Source organism: Trachinotus anak, unplaced genomic scaffold, assembly GCF_046630095.1.
Source record: "Trachinotus anak isolate AG129_WGS33_773 ecotype Australia unplaced genomic scaffold, CSIRO_AGI_Tana_v1 ptg000005l, whole genome shotgun sequence".
Lineage (NCBI taxonomy): Eukaryota > Metazoa > Chordata > Actinopteri > Carangiformes > Carangidae > Trachinotus > Trachinotus anak.
The window spans coordinates 7150285-7171337 of record NW_027273856.1 but is presented as its reverse complement, the minus strand read 5'-3'; the positions used below and the strand labels follow the sequence as shown (position 1 = coordinate 7171337).

General features: G+C 43.4%; 1 protein-coding gene across 8 annotated transcripts in view; it reads right to left on the bottom strand.

Annotated features, from left to right (window-relative positions):
* Window positions 1-21053, bottom strand: part of sorcs2 (sortilin-related VPS10 domain containing receptor 2) — a 276342-nt gene that overhangs the window by 179215 nt on the left and 76074 nt on the right. For all 8 annotated transcript variants that reach the window (XM_071478096.1, XM_071478090.1, XM_071478091.1 and 5 more), the window contains exon 2: window positions 9680-9747. In XM_071478096.1, the coding sequence (XP_071334197.1) occupies window positions 9680-9747 (68 nt within the window). The remainder of the gene's footprint in view (window positions 1-9679; window positions 9748-21053) is intronic.

The window sequence follows — 21053 nt, the reverse complement described above, 5'->3', positions numbered from 1 at the left end:
CATCATCATATAAAATTCAAACATATCTAAAGCTCACTGTTGATGAGAACATATACATCAACATTAAAAGAAAATATCAAAACCGAGAAAACAAATAAATAAAACAACACAAGTGCCTTAACTCTACACTTTACTTGACCAATCAGTTGCAACTGATACATCAGGTGTCACTTATTTATCTAATCAGACATCCCCTCTATTAATGTCAAATAAGAGCCCCAGACTTGATTGAAAATATCTTCTCTCTGACTCTGTAAGTGACTCGTTCTTGTCATTAATTGGATCCATTCCTTAAAACAACACACTTCCAGTGTCTCAGCATTATTCTACATCCTGTTGTAGTTGCCCGACGTACCCATAACCTCTGTCTTCCAGTCAGAATAGTATTATGTGGTAACAGACCCAGGATACATAAAGCCGGGGACTTAATACCATGTCATTTAAACAAATCATTTCTTTTATTTTCACAAGAGTATAACATGTGAACAAGAGGTGTCCCTGTCTTTACGTTTCAGTTTGGACAATTCACTGGGAGTCCAGTGACTTCTATGAAGCAGTTTATACTGAATAAGCTGAGACTGTGCAGAGATGCATCCATCTTCTTCCACCTATCTTCTGAAAGTTGTTTGCCCAAATCCTTCTCCCAGCTCAGTCCCAACCCTTCGCACAGTATTTGTTTTCTTGATGGCCTCACTTTTGTAGTCCAGCAAACTAGGAACAGTGAGTTCACGTGTAAGAAACTCCAATTATGCCGAGTCCATCCATCCCAGATTTTTTTGTTTTTTTGAAGAGCTGCGAACCAAAACTATCAAATCAAAACTACAAATACCATAAGTTGTAGTTATTCCTGTAGCACTGTTGTTGTCCATTGTGTGGTCCAGAGGTCAGAGAGTCCTTTTTTGAAAGTAGCTTCTAGCAGGGCCGTGGAATTGGGATAGACACACAGAAGAAAGTGGAAGGATAAAGTGTGTGTGTGTGTGTGTGTGTGTGTGTGTGTGTGTGTGTTGTGTGTGGGAAGAAGACAGAGCTAGACAGTCTCTCCAGCTATGAACTCTGCCAGCTATTGTTTGCTGTGGGTATACGTTCACCATTTAGTCAGAAGCAAACCCAGAGGGACCTCTCTCTCTCCTCCAGCTGTGTGCAGTTGTGAACCTGTGTGTTCCTCCTCACAGGAAGAATGTGGAAATGGGAAACGTCTTCCAGATGTGCGGGCACGTGAGCTCGTTCATGCGCTGTGTGAAAAACTGAGCCCCATGCACATAAACGCATCTACACTGCAGACCGTGCACTACAGGCGTGCACAGGCACACAATACATGGATTATGATCTATACACCAGCCACATGCCTGCAGAGATGTCTCATTGTCCAATTCATCTCAAATCCAATCATATAGTAAACTGAGTTCTTTTTTTTTGCACCTCTTCATCCTCCTCCGTTTCCTCACAGATGAATATTGGCAGTCATTGTGTTTCCATCTCGAGCTTGAATTGTAGCTGGTACTGACCCTCAGCTTAGTCAAAAGATATTTGTTCTGTGGACTGTTTCAGTAGCTACACTTCATGCCAGCAGTGATGGATTTTGTATGTGCTTTGTATTTGTGATTTGTGCTGATATAATTCAAGACTACTTTTATTTATTTATTTTTATGTTTTAAACTATGCACTGTAACAATAAAGCTATTTTCCCAAGTCATGTAGTCTCATCGTTGAATCAGATTTTTATATTTTAAAGAGAACATCTCTTTCTTATGAAAAGTTTATGTTTGATACATTTGCATTAAAAACTAAAGGAATAAAAATGTCATGGCTGGGTCCCCTCTGGCCCTGTTTCCCTGTGTGCTTCTGTGTTCCCCCTCCCTCTTGTGTTGGTCTGTCCCCAGTCTGTGCTTTGGTCTCTATGTGTGTGTGTGTGTGTGTGTGTGTGTGTGTGTGTGTGTGTGTGTGCGTGTGTGTATGTAGCTAGGCATGGCTTCCAGTTCCTGCTTTTCCTGCCGGTTGTGCCTCCACACCTGTCTGCAATCCGCTCATCAACTCCACACTCCCGCAGTATAAAAGACCAGATCTCCACTTTTCACCAGATTGTTCCGTCATGTTTCGTGGTATCACCTCCAGCTAACTACTTTAGTTTACGCTCGCCCCTCCGATCACAAACTGTCCAATAAAAGATCACCTCAGGGTCTGTGTGTTCTGCTTTGTGGGTCCAAACTGAAAGTTACTTTAAAACCTTACAGAAAAACAGAACAGACAATAAAAAAGAAAAAAACTAATCTAATGACATCGGCAGATTTCATTATAAATCTCTATAAATATGAATGTCCATGACTGACTGACTGAAAGACTGAGTGATCAAGTTACACTGTTGGTCAGCTGAGCGCCTTTAGTTGGTCGGCCAAGTGTTGCAGTTTCCCCAATGGCTTTTTCAAAATGAGTTGGCACAGTTTCTCATGGGGTGGGGCAGTCACAGCCTGCAGTGTTGGCAACTTAGCACATTGAGATTTAGAGATTGTTTTTTCAAAAAAAGCACCTACAGTAGCGTCTGTGACAGTGAGCAGCAGTTTGTTACCCTGACAGAGGCTGTGCACTGTGTGAAGTGCTTCTGGGAAACTGTAATCACAGCATCTGAGATGTTATTGCCTTACACAGTTGATTTGGTTAACATTCACAAATCCTGTAGGCAACATTCATTTTGGAGTTTCCCTCTCAGTTTTGGTCTCCCCAACTCCCGGGCCTTAATTCAAAACAATGACCTAAAATTGGCTAAAAAGCCTAATAGAGCTGAGGGGGACTGCAGAGATGCATTCATCACTATGAGCAACCCCCCCCCCTTTCACATTACAGTCATTCGGCATATTGATTTGCCATTTTAGATCCAGGTGTCGTAGGCAGAAGTATTCCCTGAAAGCTGGACACACACAGCAAGTGAACCAGAGTCGTGAAGTCCTGAAGATGTCCTGTCCAACAGGGCGAGTAATCCAGGTTACATCACACATTTCTCATATGACACCCACACAGGGATAATCTATAGTCCTCACCTCTATGTGTGAAGACTGCACTGGTCACTAAACATAGCGACATGTGTTACCAAACCACTGCTGGTGGAGGTTTCATCTACCACTGCTGCTATGTGTGTCTTGGCTTTTGCCTCACATCCAGAGAGCTGGATTTGAGCAGTTCTCTCTGAGTTATGCTTTCCCCTGCATCCTTATCATTAGGACCTTGGTTGTCATGGTTACCGAGGATAGGAAGGGGGCCATCTGGACATTATCAGTCATTATAGAAATTTAACAGTGAGGTATTGTCTAACAATATGAGGTCCGTATGACATGTACCATTGGAGTGTTGGTGTGTGTTTACTGAAGATGAGTAAAGATAAATAAATTTTACTGAAGTACTATTACTACACAGAAACACAGGATTAACAAGGATTAAATGCAATCCCCTGTTCACTACTGTAAAGTGACTGAAGGCAGAGGAAGTGCATCTCCTCTGATGAGGTTACAGTTAAACAAGCTGATACATCACTCGCTGGCTGTATATCTACATCGTCCTCTCCCCTTGGAGGAAATCAAGATGAGATTCAGCCAGAAAAGGTTGTTCAAGATATCCCCAGTTAGGGTTAAGTTTTCTGTATGTATCTGCGATGCCGCTGAGTTCTATAGAGATCCTCAAAATCCTTTCTAAAATGGTTCTACCCAGCACCGTGGCATGACCCTGGAGACCTGTTTTGTATCAAACCACTTCTGTTTAGAGAGTAGACTCATAGGCTGCCATCTTAAGTAGCAGGCAGAGCTCTCTTGGGTGCTGCCCCCCTCTCTCTCTCTCGCTCTCTTTCATTATCTATGTGTGTCTCTCTCCCCAGGCTGTGAAGTATGCATGGATGGAGGGAAGCGGTGAGGTGGTGGGGTCGGGGTGCGTGGAGATGAAGGGAGGACGATGCTCTCGCCTCAATTAAGAATTTACGGCACCCCGGACCATCTGGACTGAAGGAGAAACACAGCGAGAATGGAGAGAGAGAGAGAGAGAGAGAGAAAGAAAGCAGGCAGAATCAGGCTGAGAGGGAAATAAATGAATGGAAATGAGAAGAGAATGAGGTGAAGCGGAAAAAGCAGCGGGGAAGTGGAACATGCTCATGCCCAAAAGTGCATGCTTCTACTTTGTGGCTCTCTCTCCTGGTTTAGTTTGGGGAAATGTGAGCTGGACTCCAGGGAGTACTAATCATCATCACATTTGCAGTGGTAAAACAACTGTGTGTGTGTCAGTGTATGTACACACACCCACGTCTGAAATTAAATGATTAGGAGGCTTCAAAGTTGGAAGTGAGCTGTAGCTGTGGTAATAAGCCTCAAAGCAACAGCTTCAAACAACTGCAACAAACTGAAGCAAAGATACATGATGGCCAGTGGCATTAAGTCTATTAAACAGGCTGCTGTCATATTGTCTAAAGGTAGATGCCCATGTCTGTTTTAATTATAAAGCAGGTCTAGGTTCTATATTAATACTGTGAAAGTGTCAAAGCCTCAGTCCACAGAGAAATGCACACAGCCTGTATTCAGAAACTGAGCCTTAAAACCAGCCGTCAGGACTTCAGGAACTTTGTGATGTCACAACAAAGCAGCCCCGCCCACCTGGACCCACCATCCAACCTTGCAGGATTTGGTTTCTCAGAGTCAGTCAGCCAATCAGAAGAGAGGCTCAGAGGCTCTCTCTCTCTCTCTCTCTCTTAAAAAATGCACTATTTCCTTCTACTCTTTTGCATCGCATTACTGTTTTGCTGCTATCATAACCCACTCTTCCCACAAGAATCATCAAAGCTTCAACTACCTGTATCATCACTCTCCATCTCCCTGATCGCTCCGCTTCTTGAGTGCGGCTTTAAATAGTGGCTTTGTTGAAAACAGAGAAAAATGCACTTTGAGCTCGAGTCCGAGAGACAACACAGAGGAACAGAAAGCATGAGTTAATAGACAGCGAGAGAATAAGGGGGTGCGGATGTTGAAGGGCTGATAAATCTGTCCGAAGTGTGATGCCCCCTACTGCTCAGAAGCCCTAGAGGCTGTTTTGATTCGCTGCCCTCCCTGTGATGCTCACCTCTTTCTCCTCTCTCTCTATTCCACTGACGTCCTGCTGATACACACATTCCCGCAGACACACAAATAATCACAGATAAATGCAATGAAGAAACGCAACAGTATGCAAAAACACACACATATACATAGATATATAAATGCACGACTACATACAAATACCCATACCAAGAAAACAGAAATGCACACACACACAAGTAAGCATTAAGAAAACAAGTACAAAAAAGTGCACATGTAGCCACACATACTCATAAGGATGCAGTAGCAGCACATACAGACAGACAAACATATAATCATACACATAAGAACACACACACAATAGAAGTACACTATACAGGTATGTATGTCCAGGTATACACACATGACAAACTCGCACACATGCATATAAACACATTTCCATTTTCATCGGAAAACTGAAACTAAATCTTGTGTTTTGCATTTGGAGCAAAGCATTTCCATTTTGGAATATCTCTGAAACTGGGTCTGTGATGATGGCTGATGAGGCAATTTTTATCACATCTGACAATTAAACATATACAATGGATATACTGTATAAGCAGTTGTGTTTGTGGAACTGTGGTGTAGTGGAAGTGCTGGCTTGTCAGAAAACTAGCCCCCCAGGGTGCAGTGGCCACCCCCCCCCCCCCCCCCCCCCTTTCAGATGAAGATGTGTAAAGATGGCATGAATTATGAATCCTCCCCTGACTCTCACACCAGCACCCTGTTTATGTGAGTGTGTGATCACTGTAGGTATTTTTGGGTTTAACATCTTTTAAAATGCAAAAGCGAGGATTCACTGTAAATGCTTTGATCAACACGGCTTTGAGAAGGTCCATTGTGAAGGTCTATGGCGACGACTTGGCAGATGAAACCTCCACCAATATCAAATATGTGTGGATTTGAGCACAGATAACTGGAGTTCCTGTGTGCATCCCATTAAAACAAAATACAAGGATGCTCCAATACAATTCTTTTCTTTTGGCAAATTAATTTAAGAGATGCATTTTCCGGTTTTGAAAGCCTATAAATCAGGATTTAGCTCTTTCTGAGACATAAAAACACCACCAGAAATTAGGATATTATCATCCATCAAATCGTTAACGGATGCCTCTGACTACCTAATATTTGAAGCTCTATGTATCATCTAAAAATAAGGAACACTTGCACTGAGGATTACAAAAAAGAAGTGCACATCTGCTCCCTTCAGTTGGAGGATCAAAAAGGTTTACTAAGTATTTCATGGTTTCGACTTGGAGCAACAGAGTCTTAAGATTAGTTCTGTCAGCCTGCAGTCATCACAGTGTTTGGTAATGCAGTGGCAAATCTTCACATCTTTGTGTGATCTACAAGCACCTCTCCCCGTGGGACTCTGATGCAGTGTCCAAATCTGTATTTGTCAGGACAAGTCGGGACAATATCCGGTTAGACAAATATCTTGTTAAGTGTCCTCAAGAAAGACACAGAGTGCGAACTGATTATATTTACACTCTTCACAATCTTCACAATCTTTCCAGCGACTGTCAAACGTTTAACACTTCTGATCTCCATCAGAAGATATATTTGTGGTTTTAACAACCAAAAACCATCTCAGTGTAGTTTTACATCTCCTTTCTCAGGCTTCTCTGTGGAGCTCGAGTAACAACAGGTCAGTCAGCCAATCAGAAGAGAGGATCTGATCCTAGAAACGTCTTTTCTGATTATCAGCAGGTCTAGGTTCTGTATTAATACTGTTAAAGTATCAAAGCCTCAGTCCTGTATTCAGGAAACTGAGCCTTAAAACAAGTTGTCAGGATTCTGTGATGTCACAACAAAGCAGTCGCTGCTCTCAGCCATGCTCCAAGCCCTGGACCCACCATCCAACGTCACAGGATTTGGTTTCTCTGAGAGTTCAACTGAAATCTGCTATATCTTTTTTACAATCACACCCAATACAGTCAGCCAATCAGAAGAGAGGCTCTGCAGGTATTACCTGAGTTGCCACTGAATTCTCACTCCTCTTCTTTCACAAAGAGAGCTGTTCTCATAAGGTGAGTCGGGGGGGGGGGGGGGGGGGGGGGGGGGGGTTTGGAGCTCTTTCTTCAGCCGTGTTATAGCACGAGACCTTGAGCCAGCCATAACATACTGAAGGACAGACAAGCTGGAATAACAGGCAGCAATAATAAGACCAAGCACTGATGCCAAAGCCTAAGGACAGAAAAAACTTTCCACAGCACAGTAGGAATTACAGATATGGCACAAAGTCTGGTTCTGGTTGCAATTAGAAGGTGCGAGTTGGCAACTTTACACCAGATAGTGCCCTGAAATAAGCCTTGGTCAAAGCAGCAGTCGGCAGACTTATGAAAATCCAGGACTTAGGCAGAAAATGTGACCAGACACAAGGTTCAGGTTCCTCCCACACTTTCCACCAAGCTCCAAAACTGTCTCCCGACTACAGAGGAGCCACAGGGCGTGCTTGCATCTTAGCTCGGGTGCACGAGAAAGTATGGAAAACACAAAGTAAGAACTAGCCTATTATACTCTCAGATAACGTTAGATATTGACTTTATACTTTAGGTAAGACTCAGCGTTTCTGTTTATTTAGCAATAGTCAACTTTGGGATGAAAGTAAGGTTGAAATGTTTGTGACAGCACAGCTTGTCTACAGAGCCGAGGTTACCGATAAGTAACAGTTAGTATTGACTGCAGCGTTTTACTCACTGGCACTTTGATAAATGTGACATTTTTACCTGTTGGCAGAGTTTTGAGACCGAGACACAGGCCTCAGAGGAAGAGCACATCCCCTCAGCTGCTTCTACACACCGACGGACGGGTACAAGCGTAGTAGGCCCATCTGGCAGCGTGCACAAGGGGGTGGGGGGGCTAAACCTTTCTCTAGTGCGTGCACGAGCTGTGATTGACAGTCAGCCAATGCTCCCCCTGGGTGGTATTGAACCGGGAGTTGTGGATTTTTGCAAATCGCTTTACAAGCAGTGGGTGGAGCCAGAGGAGCCGAAATGACCTGCTTCATGTACAACTGTCAGACTATAGTGACAGAATCAGCAGATAAGACAAAAAACAAAAGGTTGCCTACTGAAGCTTTAAACTTTGGAAACACATACTAAAATGGGCCATTTACCAGTGCCCTCCAGTGACAACAGCAGAAGTGAGTGACACTGGCTGATATCCAGTGTTGTGGGTTGAATTCACCTGAGCCCCTGAGTTATAGGTGCTCAACTGTGAAGACGCCGACTGTGTGCTTTGTTTACTGACACAAGACGAGCCTCTGTAGAGCACTGCTGATCAAAAAGATTCTCAGTTCATTTACTCAGCTGCCCTGAAAAACTTTCTCGGTGCTGTTAACTTTCCCCCCCGTGTGAAATCTAGCATCTTGATCTACGCCACCTGACAGGGCAAGACGCCAAAACCCATTCATCCTTCCCCCATCTTCCTCATTTGATCCTGCGGCCCAGTCGACTTCAAAGCCTATAGGCCCGCGGATTGTTGTCTGCCCACGCCACACCACTCCAAGCTGACAGCTACAAGCAACTGAGGTACAACCCAGCACGCGACACCCACCAAGACGTATGGTCCATTTGGAAACATGCTAATTTCATGGTAATTTCCTCTTTTCGGACAGTGACGCTAACAGGCAGCCTGGCAGCTTCTTCTGCCTCTGCCAATTTAGATTCAATTCAGATTAAATTCAACCATTCGCTGTGTTTTTTTTGTTTTTTTTTCCCTCTCTCAAGCAGGCTGTCCAGTGGTAAATCTGGAGCATTATTCATAGACTGCAACAATTAAAACATCAACAGGGCAGGATAAAAATATGTACATTATTCATATCTTGTCCTCCAGGGAGACAGGCAGTCAGCTAGTGAGATAATGAGAGGCTGAAGCTTTGAAGTCATGGAGTCCTCAGCGAGGTAAATGGCATGAATTAAGCACCGCCATCAGAAACCTTTTACTCTTCTGAATGTCTTCTAGACTAGCTAATTTTAGCCGGCGTTATGAGCCCTGTCTTGACTATTTTCTGGGGTTTTATTGGGGAATTTTAATGTAATTAAGTCTCTTCCACCCCCTTTTGTCTATGAGAAGGTCAGTCTCAGCTGCATAGCAGCACCCGAGGAGCTGGTCGGGGGAGATGTAGAATAAAGAGGAAATTAATATTCCATGAGAATGTATGTACAATTACAAGATACAGTTGTTGTGAAGTGGAGCGGAACAGACGCGTTGCTTTTTCTGCCGCGGGAGCAGTGTGAAGTGTTTTTGGCGAGCAGCAGCTTTGCTAAATAGAAGAAGCCCTGCCAGCCAGACTTGACCCCTTTCCCTGGCATTGCCGGTGCTTGCCGTGCTGCCCTGTGCCATGCTGATATGCTATCTGCCCAAACAGATGCCCACTCCGGCCTCCCAGCGCCACTCTCCGGTCCCCCACTTCACTCATAGCTGCCTGCTGATGTTTTGTCCGTCCTAGTGCTCGTTGCCCTGTATCACCCTTGTCTGCCCGAGGAAGCACAGCGGAGAGATAACCGAGCTTGGCACCGACCTCGCTGTTAAGAGGGAAGCCGAGGCCAGACGTGACATATAGACATCCAAGCAAGAGTAAACGTTTGGCCTACCTCCACAGAGAGCTCTCCAGCACCTTCGTGGAGTCAGCGTGGTAGTACTTGGTCAGGATCAGGATGACCTGGGACAGAAAGTGAAGGAGAGAGACACATTTAGACAAAAGGCAGAACTGAAGAGAAGGACTGGATTGTGAATGAAGTCAGGGCATACATTTTTATTTCAGGCCTATAAGAACAAACACCTGCAGTTTCAGGCAACAGGACTTGAAGGGAGGTTTTTAATCAATACTTTGATTGGTCGGTGAAAAGACCTGGATAAATGTGGCCAAGGTTTGGTCAAGATTTCAGTTCATCTCTCCCCTGCATTCATATTTCAAGCACAGGGCAACCATGGAGGAACTACATCTGCACCACTGCTGATTTTTATACTGAGTTTAGTTTGAGGGTGCTTGGAAAAACTATCTCCATGAACAACTAACTCTGATTTTAGAGGGAACTCATGCTGTGCTCTCCTCACTGTTCCTCCTTTGTGCAAGCAAAATTATGAATTTAGCTCACACATATTTTTCTTGAGGCAATTTGGCTGTGAAATCTTTATTTCAAGTAGAATACAGATATATATATATATGATTAAAATGTTTCACAAAAATAAATAATAAATAAATAATATGTAGGTATGTATTATTCATATGGCCAAGACATCTTCGTCCAGGGCTCAAGCCCCATAAGTGTGCACTGGATGGGAGACTCTTGTCTTTCATATTTCTGACATCTCCTGTTCTTGACAGCAAGGTCTGCTGGGATTTGCGTTGTCATGGAAAGAGCGCCAGTGGGTCAGGCAGTACAGTGGGGCCTAGAGGTATGATTGACAGGCTGGCTTGCAGTTCTAGGTAACGGAGCGAGTGAAAAACCAGGGCCTGCCTTCAGGCAGAGGGACGCTGATGGGCCAGGGGGTCCTGCCCAGAGGCAGCTGCCAACAGACTGTCTTGAAGGTGGCTGCTCTCAGACAGTCAAGCTGCAAACTCTGTGCTACATGGACACTCCTGATACATCTTAATGTGGACAGCAAGCCTGTATTACTATATTTTTGTGTGGTGACAGCACGTGATTGTGGTTGTTATTCTTACATCTTGAAAAACAAGTGCATGAAATGTTTTCAGTCTTGGTGACCTCTGAGAAAATGACAGACTGCTAACAAGCTCAGGAGGTAAATATCTGCTTGATTTCTTTGTCAGATCTGCTGACGGTTGTGTTGTCTTGCTCGGCTCTCTTAATAAGATGCATGGCTGCGGGCCCAAATCTTTTACCAAATATGTTTTCATCCCTGTCAGAACACTTAGCGCAACAGGACCTCACTTCTAGCAAAAAGCAGTGCCCAAGACTTTCATATCGCCCTGTTATGTCAGGGCCAGGCCACAGCCTGTGGCATTCAGCTGCAGCTACCGTTCAAAAAGAAACCCTGAGCAATTTTTACAAGACCATCCAGGGTCTGTAACTGTGTCTTAAAGTTTGCCCCCCCCCCCACACACACACACACACACAAAGCGGAAAGTCAGTAAAAGCAGAGCACCACAGCTGGGGGCATACTAAATGAGTTTCGAGAGCTCTAGACTAATTTCCACAACACACACTGCCATCAAAGCCACTCAGTGGAGTCTCAAGGTGCTTGGCTCAAAGCAGCCCCGAACTCAGGAGTTCCAAGCCCGGTGGACCTTGGCTTCCAAAGATGTTTATGGAGTCCAGAACAGCAGAACAGAGGACATTTCCCTGAGCGAGAGCCTCTTGCCAGGGCTGATAACAGCTCTAACAGATGCAGTGACAGTGTACGATCTCCCCTTTTTTTTTTTTTTTCTGTGCCTCTAACTGTCATAAAAACTTTCTTTGCTGAAGAAAATTAGATAGCATCCATATCTGAATTCGTGAACAAGCCGCTGTGTGAGGCCTCCTGAGTCATGCAGAATGTAACAAGTATTCCCTGATTGGTCTTTGGCCTCTACTGTGACTCAATGGGAGTCTCTGGAAACAAGCTGTCCGCCTCTGCACAGCTGTCTCTCTCCTAATGAGACACTAGTGCAAAGTTTGACGCTCTTACCATGCAGACAGAAAGGCAAAGTAACAGCACTGTTCCCTTGACATAAGGACTGGATCTACCACACTTAGTGCTCCTGCCTCTGCAAGTCAGTCTTAGCTTCCTCCCTCCTTGAGCTTTAATCACTCAGTTGAAAACCTAAGCCTTAGCTGTTTATTTCATTTATTTTATCCACCTGAGGGAAGCAAAACGAGTTGAAAGCAGTGTCAACTCATGAAGCTAGTTACCAACAGAGATACATTGGCTAACTAACTTCTTCATTTACTGTTGGGCAGGTAGTGCACTGTGACTTTAGCCAGAGCCTCCTCGCTGAAAACAGCTGCCTGCTTGGCTCCAAAGAAAGTTACCAAAACCAAAAGAACGAGTTGAAAGACGCTAAAAGGTGCTGCAGAGCTGCAAGGAGCTGCAGAGTTCTGTCAAAACTTGTTGTGGATTCATTACTATGAGGGACACCTCTTGGTTTACAGTTGTTTGATGAATTGTTGATAGCAAAAAAATAGCGATAAGTAAGCTTTATCGTAACTAGTGATCAACTAATGATTCTTTTCATTATGATCTAGTCTAGCAGATGATTTCCTTGATTGATCAAAATTTTTGGTCTAAAAAATATTAGAAAATTGTCTATAACACTCACCAAAACCTCCCAGAAACCAGGGGGAGTTGCTTGTTAAGACTTTTTGTTAAGTGATTCAAACAGCTGTTAAAAATGGTGGACTAATAGTTTCAGCTCTTTTGAAATGTTGGAACAACTTGACAGACACAAACCACACGATTTGGCAGTCTTGGTCGGCCAGTCTTTGCATTATATTGTGTCAACACATATAGAACATGCACCATGTCCCAGTGCCAGGATCAAAAAGCAGCTCCACATATAAAATGCAATCGAGCTTCTAACGGCTTGCATTCTTCCTCAGACACAATATAGTTTTGGCCTGCTGGTTACAAGTTGGCCTTGTTTACAACACAAATCTATAATTATAGCTTTATAAAAGAGTGGTACACATCAAATTACAACCTTGTAAATTAATTAGGCAGGGAATAGAAACGGAACATTTCAATTCTATTAGCCCAATGAGATTGACATCTGCCACATTCATCAAAATGCCAGAGCCAACCAGAATGGCACTCAGCCAACCACATGCCTTCACCAAGGCAGAGCAACCTCACACAGGTTACGTCAGATACGGATTATTATCTGGGTCTGCACCAATTTGTGCAAAGTTGCTGATCTCAACACCATATATATGTCTGATTTTTTTTTTTTCAACATCAAGATCCAAAGATTACTTCCTGGGAAATGCAGTGTCAAAAAATGCAAATGTTAAGTAAACTGCTCCTTTAACCAGCACCAGCAAACAGCACTGCCATCAGAGTCACCAACACAAAGTTCCTGAGGGTGCACTTTACAGATGACCTCAAGTGGTCACCAAGGCAGCCCAGCGACGCCTCCACTTCCTGCAAACACTGAGAAAAGTGAACACCTCCCCTCCCATAATCCTTACAAAGGAACCATCCCAACACACTGCATCACTGTACAGCTGCAAGCTCCTGCAGAGAATAGTGAGAGTGGTGGGAAAAAAAAAAAAAAATCATAGGCTTGTCTCTCCCCACTGTAACCAAAATATATACAAACCAGTGTATTAGAAGAGCCACAAACTTCATGACTGACCCCCTCCCACCACCTCTTTGCACTTTTGCCTTCCAGAAGAAGGCTCCAGAGCATCTGTGCAACGTCTGCCAGAACAAGCGACAGCTTCTTCCCTCAAGCCATCAGGACTTTTCACACCCTTCAGACGCTCCCCCTCCCCCTGACATCAGCGGACAGCACAGACGAGTGTGCCACAATTGCACCAGTACTTCAAAATATACTTTCAAATCTAAGCTGCTGTCTTATACATTGCACATATGATAAATGATAGACAGATGAATATGTGTTTCTGTCATACCCCTGTCTGGTGCAGAACGATATAACACTCTCATTTATGCATAATGTATATTATGGAGGTGACAAATAAATCTGACCCTTGCAAGTTTGTTGCGAATCGGTTCAGTACTTTTTTTAGTAATCTTGCTGTAAAAACAAACAAAAATAACAAACAAGCAGACACGGGTGAAAACATAACCTCCTTGGCGGAGGTAATGAAATATTCTGCCTCTCTTTCCTCATGTTTAGTCGGTCTTCAAGGCCCACGTTCTGCTCAATTGGAAAATAATTTGTCTTTGGGGATGAAGTGGACGGGGCAAGGATGTATTCTGCCATAAATCACTCCTGGCAGGAGGCAGAGAGAGCGTTTATTTGGCAGCAGCGCACCTACCCACACTGACAAAACTGCTGAACAGCACAGAAGCCAGATTCCTCTATTGCCTCTAGTGTACAGAGCAGTGCATTAAGACCAGAACTTGGCAGCTTCATCCTACAGCTCATTGGACTCAAGGGCAAAATTGGCACAGACTGAGAAACCGACCACAGTGGTGTGAAAAAAATCCCCTCTTTTTTATTTAATTTTTTTAGAAATGCAATGCAATGCCAGTCTGTTGTGATTCATTACAAATAAATCAAAGAACCATAGTTAGAGTCAACAAGTATCGGAAAACATGTCAAAGCTGAAGCGAACAAAGTCCAGGAGCTGATTTTTGTTCATGAGCAACGACATAAAAAAGTCTCTGCTTCTTCTATCGATTTAGGCAACAAATTACAAGGAAGTTTGTGATGAACCCAATGACCTAATCAAACTGTTGCAGAGGAAGCACCGCTCTGTTGTAACCATCTTGTAATACCGTGACCGCATAATCAGCCACTGTGGGTTCCTTGTTTGTAAGCTGGCGGACAATAAAGCTAATGGCTTTTATTGGGGGAAAGTCAACAGGGTGGTCAGGACCCCTGGATGACTCTGCACAAGAGCGACAACAGACCCCATTGAGGCTCAAGCTCAGAGCGAGGTTGATCATGAACTCCAGCTTGACAACTGCTGTTTGTCCTCCAGACATTTCCATCTACTGTGTATCAATGGAGGGCTATCAATCAGCTACTGAGGAGGAGACAGAGGAAGAAAGAGGCTGGAGGGGGGATAAAGACAGACAGACGCTGAAGCTCTGGAGAAAGAATGCACTCATTCATTGTCAAAGCAAAAACACTGCAATACAAATACTCCATCGAAGTGTGTAACAGCCCCCCCCCCCATCCTCCTCATCCCTCCAGGGCACCTTACATTCTCCAGAAACAGACCACACACATAAACAATTCATCACAGTCTGGAGCAAAAAAAGGGAGGAACTAATTTTTGTCTATCTTCAAAAAAAAAAAAAAAAAAAATGAAGCCCAATTTATATTCTTGTGGCACAAAAGGAAATTACACACCAATTAAATGTGGGAAGTGACTTTGTGCTGACACTTTGACACCACCCTTGGCTCCCCCGACTCCCCGTCTCCACACATCCACACAAACACTCAAAAACACAGACACAGTGATGCAGGGGCAAACGTGTACTTGTGTGTTTCACCTTTTACTTGACAGCAGAGAATCACACAGGAAGTGTGCGGCTGGGAGGAGAGGGGGACGACATGCAACTAAGACTGAATGAGCTTTTAAACCAGGGACGCTGCAGTTAGCTGGTATGCATCTTACTATCCCCTGGATGCTACTGCGTCACGTTCCAGCTCCAGAGTCTGCTGTTTTAATCAGTGCCCACTGGACGCGTGACTGGAGCATCTTGCTCTTTTTGGCTTTTTGAGGAAAAATTTATTTTTTTGTTCAAAATGATCTTGTAGAAAGTGAGATTCTCATGTCGTTTTGACAATAAAAGCAGGTCTAGCTTCTATCAATGTGCGGTCACCGCTCTCAGCCATGCCCCAAACCCCGCCCAGTTTAGCTTAACCACGACAAACAGCACAGCTATGACTATGTTCTGCCAAAGTCCAAAGACACATACGCGGACCCACATGAGGAAAGCCTGACAGCTGCTCTCTTAAAGGGGCGTAAATGAGCATCTAGTTACTGTCAAAGTACTGCCATCCTCTGTGCCTTCATAGTGGAGACAAAGGACAACAGCAGCTGTTCCAGGCTGGTTAGCTCTGATTACCAGTATTAGATCACTATCCATGCTACACTGTGTGTTAGTCTGACAGTTTACCTACACCCCAAACCCTGATCTGCTGCGTTTTCACAAGTATGCTCAGAGGAAGGGTTCTATTAGAATTTGAGGGTGTACTTCCTCTTTAAAGTGACGGTCCCCTCAGACATGAAATTCAACACACACAATTAAACTATTTCTTTTAAAGGTCCCATATTTGACACTTTTCTGGTGTTTTATTTGAAGTTTTGAGATCCATGAGAAGATCTATCTGTGGTTTTAAGAACCAAAAACAATCTCAAGCTCCTCTCTCAGGTTTCTCTCTGGAGTTCTAGCAAGAACAGGTTCTGAGTTATCCCATAAAAATATAGCAGATTTCAGATGAAGAAATAAAGAAAGTAAGAAACCAAATTCTGCAAGGTTTTGCAAGTTTTTCACTTGAACTGCTTTCTACCAAAGAAATGTTCTCTAAAAACTGTATTGGAGACCTGACCCTTTAAATAAGTGACAATTAGCAAACATGTCTCTCGAGATGTAACTGGAAATCCAAAGGACATTTTGGTGGCTGTAACTTCTATACAACCCTTGCTGGCTTGCTCAGACACATACACATGCTCATGTAAAATAAAGTGCTTCATTCATCCACATAGTTCCCCCATTATCCCCACACAATGGCCACACTAATGGTTCAGGACACCAGTCACCACTGAGTAGTCACATCTGGTTGAAGTCGTTTCTAGCACCAGACCTTGACCACGCTCTTTATCTGAGGCCAGCTGGTGACCCACGCACTAGTTACCATTTTGACAGCACTCTGAGATTGCCGCCATTCATTAAACTGCTCAGTCAGAGAAGAGAGGAGGGCAATTACATGGACCTCTGCTTCTGCTTGCCTTGTGCTCCGTCCACACAAAAGGTTTGTGCTGACCCTTCTCGCAAGAGTCCATTCACTCGGATGGAATAGCAGCACCTCCGCATACCAGAGGAACTGTGGTAGAAAAATTTGTTTGATTTTTGTTGAATACAAAAATAAATTGATATAAAATTCAAAACAGAAAGTGGTTGGAGACATCTCTTTTTTTAAACTGAATATTATTTGGTAAGTTATCGTATTTTTCCTTATTTCCTTATTTCCTGTCATATATGCTGTATAAGGTTATATTGTCTGATGTCTATATTAAAAATTGTGAAAGTTACAAATGTGAGGTACATGTTTGTAGATATATATATTTTCTTTTCTACTTCCGCACCAAGCTGACATCAGCTTGTCACGGATTTCTTTATTCGGTTGTCCATTCCAACCGCAACTCGTTCTCCCAAAACAGTCCACTTGAGTAGCATTATAGGGATTTAATGTACTCCAGCGTCCAAATAACTGATGGTTTACTAAACAGTCATTTGGTGATGGCAGAATAATATTTTAACGGTAACATTACCTTTGGCAGTTTCTGACAGCAAACATTTTTCAGGTCAGTCTGCATTTTAGCACATTTCTCACATGTGCATCTCTTAACAGGGGCCACATTTTACATACAGATTAAGATTGAAAGACTAAATCCACCATTGTGTCACACAACAAGCAGGTAATGGACGTAGTGTTCGGCTCCAGATCAGATTCAGGCTCGAACGTGTATGGATGGATTTGAGAATATAGGTCTGGTTCTGCCCTGAGTCTGGTTCTGCCCGAGGTTTCTGCCTCTTAAAGGAAGTTTTTTCTTGCCACTGTCGCCAAGTGTTCGCTCTTGGTGGGAATTGTTGGGTCTCTTTCTCTCCTATACTTTAAGGAGAAGGTCTTGACCTCCTCCAATTGGAAACTGTAAACTACAGTTTACTTTCAGAACCTCCACACTGTTCAGAGGATGAGGCGGTGTTCACAAGCACTGGGTGCTACAGCTCAAAAGAGTTCCGGAAGTTGTGGGGTTTCGGGGACAGGGGCCTTAAAGAGCCCTGAGCTACTAATGTCTGTTTCAGTCACCAAACGAACTGCTCAAATGAGGGATTTTGCATAACAGATGGTATGAGATACAGTGTAAGTATTTTTTTTTCCAACTGAGAATCATGCACAGCTACTCTAGTGTCCCAGGATCAAAATATAGAGCTGGAAATGAATATTAGCATAACAAGTCCTGTTATGCTAATAAGAATATAATAAGAATACAAATGTTGAAAATGTTTAAAAAAGGAACCAAATGGGTCAATGGTGTTTATCAACTTGATTTTTATTCACATGTTTTTGTCAAATATGTGGATTGGTCATATGTAAAATTTTACATTTGGCTCAGAAAGATACAAATTAAGAAAATGTGACCTCTCACTTGTCTTGTTATTTAAGGTTTGAAATTCAGAGACTTACAGACACAAGCTAACCTCTCTGCTTTTGCTACTACAGCTAGCACGCATAAGCTAAACCTAGGCCACAACTTCACACTGACTTCCTGCTCACTTTAGAAACTGGTCTAACTGTACATGCTCATGAGCTCAGTTGTTTTCAGAAAGCTCACTCTCCTTGTCTCAATCGACAATGTTCATGTCCAAATTTCCCAAACATCTACAATGGAGGCTCACTCCTGTCATTTCAGAATCTTTTCACTCCTTATCTTTTCCCTTCTACCTATTCACCCATCTTTTGTCATTTTCTCTTCCACGTGTTTTGTCGCTTCCATCTTCTCTTTTTGATTTTAATGCTTTTTTCAAGCCTCTTGATTTTTCAAGCTTCCTCTGTCCTCCCACGGATTTCTGAGGAATAACTATAATTGGGTTCTGATCAAATTGGCAGAAGAGAGCAGAACAGTTAGGGCTGGTGATGTTCACACAAATGCACGAGCACCCTCCCTGATTCTCTTAAATTATGGGGTGGATGCAGAAGAACAAGCTTAACACACAGTCCTGTAATTCCACTGCAAATCCAAGACGGCATTATCAGTACACAAAGTGGATATGAAGAATTGAATCAAGTTAACATGATTTACCAAATGGATTTCCATTCAACAATTGTATAACAAACACAATAAATGTAAACATATAAAAGAAAAAAGAAGCTCCATTATATCTTTCGCAGCAACAGTGCTGCCAACTTGCAGTACTGTAACCTGGGACGCCACGTGGTTGGTTGGCTTCAAACTAAAGTCTGAAGCTGCTTTATCTGTTTTCAATTTCACCACCTTATAACTTGCTCGTCTAAACACCCATCGCACTCTGACAACAGCGGGACCAAAGCATCAGTCTGCCGCAGGAAAAGGACACTAAAATGCCCCAGGCAGGCAGGGAAGAGACCACGTTTAGCAACCAACACAAGTCAGTGGGTGCTAACACATCAACTACGCCCCTGCCAGGAAATCAGTATTCACCAACATTTGCCAGAAACACAGCTGTTTGATATGAACATCACCACTGACTGCAATAAAGTTCCACATCAGTCCCTCTCTCACTCAACACATTCTTTCACTCCAAACAGTAGCACGCATAAACACCTGTTGCCCCCCAACACACAGTCAAACACATTCCCTAGCCTAAAGATTTCTCTGCACAATACAGCAGCCGTCACAAATTAAAAATGAATCACAACCATTGTAAAAACCCATGTCATTCCACATTTGATTCCTCAGGCAGACAAGGTCACAGCTGCTGCAAACCTGTAAAGCCAAAAACCTCTTATTTCTTATCATGACTCCTTGTTTTCTAAAGCAGTCAGTCAGGACGATACATAATCCAAAGATGCTGTACATTAGTACAAGTCAGGTTGATATTGCTGATGTCGTAAGCTGTATGACTGTCCATGAATGTTAGAAATAATTCCAAACAAGTGTGTGTTCAGAAACGCATCAGTCTTCACTGGCCAATGTACCCGACCAATCCTGTTACACACATAATGTCATCACCACAACATAGACGCTCGCTAGTTAGATAGATAGATAAATTTGTCATATCTGTGGTTTTAACAGCTTCTTAAAATCAGACTTAAGCGTGGTGGTTTTTATCTTATATTTGGGCATTACGAGTTCCAAAACATGCATGTTTAAACATGTATTCCCCCCCCCCCCAAAAAAAAGTAACCCTGCAAATACATGCTCCTGTGTGTGGCACTAGGAGGATGATTCCGCCTGTGGAGAGTCCAACAGACTGACTGATGCTCAATCAGACAACTAATTAGATCAAACGGGAACAAGGAAGCTTAATTCCTACTTGAAGGCAAATTCATCATTCCACCATCCCACCTTGGTATGTGCGAGGGTCCACATGGACTCCTGTGCTGATGTCCATATGCAGCCCAGAGTTTGTGACTGATCTTTATACAGCGTTGGCAAACAACATTGTGGTGTAATGCCACCACCGACTGGAATGGAGTGTGGGTCGGGAAATGCACAAGCTTCGAATACCAGACTGACGTAGACCCTCAAGTGTAGTATGGATAGAACCACGTGCGCATCCACATGACTGGCCAAAAAAGTTTGCAGCTGTCCGTGGACAAGGAAATGGAATGTATCTCCATGCCTCTAGATGTGTGATAGTCCACTGCTGGGAGCCTGAGGCATTTGGAAACTGAGAATGAGAGTGGAGGGGGAGGGAGAAGAAGCGATACAGAGAGATATGGGAGATACAGCGGGAGACCAGACCAGATAAAAGGAAGATGGCAATAGACAAAGAGACAAAAAGACAAAGAAAAGCTGGTAAGAGGGAAAGAGTTCAGAATGAATCAGCTGGAGGAAAGACATCACATGAAACAAAGAGCGAGAAAGACAAATTATACTTAGAATAACAGAGAAAGATAAGGAAAAGAGGTCAGGGCTGGAGATTGATAAAGGAGGAAAATAAGTGAGGCATCAGAAATAAAATAGGACAGGGAGGCTAGGAGTGTGAAGGCTGTAATGGGGCTGGTAATCAATGAAGCCAAGGGATTGAGACGAGCCTTCTGGCCCTCAAATCTATCCATCGACCTAAGCGGCTTACTGGGGACGAGGCGATGGGGTTTGATGCAGCCGCTGGGACCAGGAACCCAACTTAGCTTGGATCAAAGTAATCAGTGCTGGTCTGCAAGGGGGCACCTGATGAGGTTCATGACCTTACCTAGACGTGTAGTGTAATTCTCTACAGCAGGCAGAGAGACAGGAGGCAAGGCGTGTTTTCCAAGCCTTTACTAAGGTGAAACCCAATGGAACGCAAGCACCAATCATTAGGGCTGCACCTAACGATTATTTTGGTAGTCGACTACTCATATTACCGTATTTTCCAGACTATAAGGCGCACATAAAAGCCTTTAATTTTCTCAAA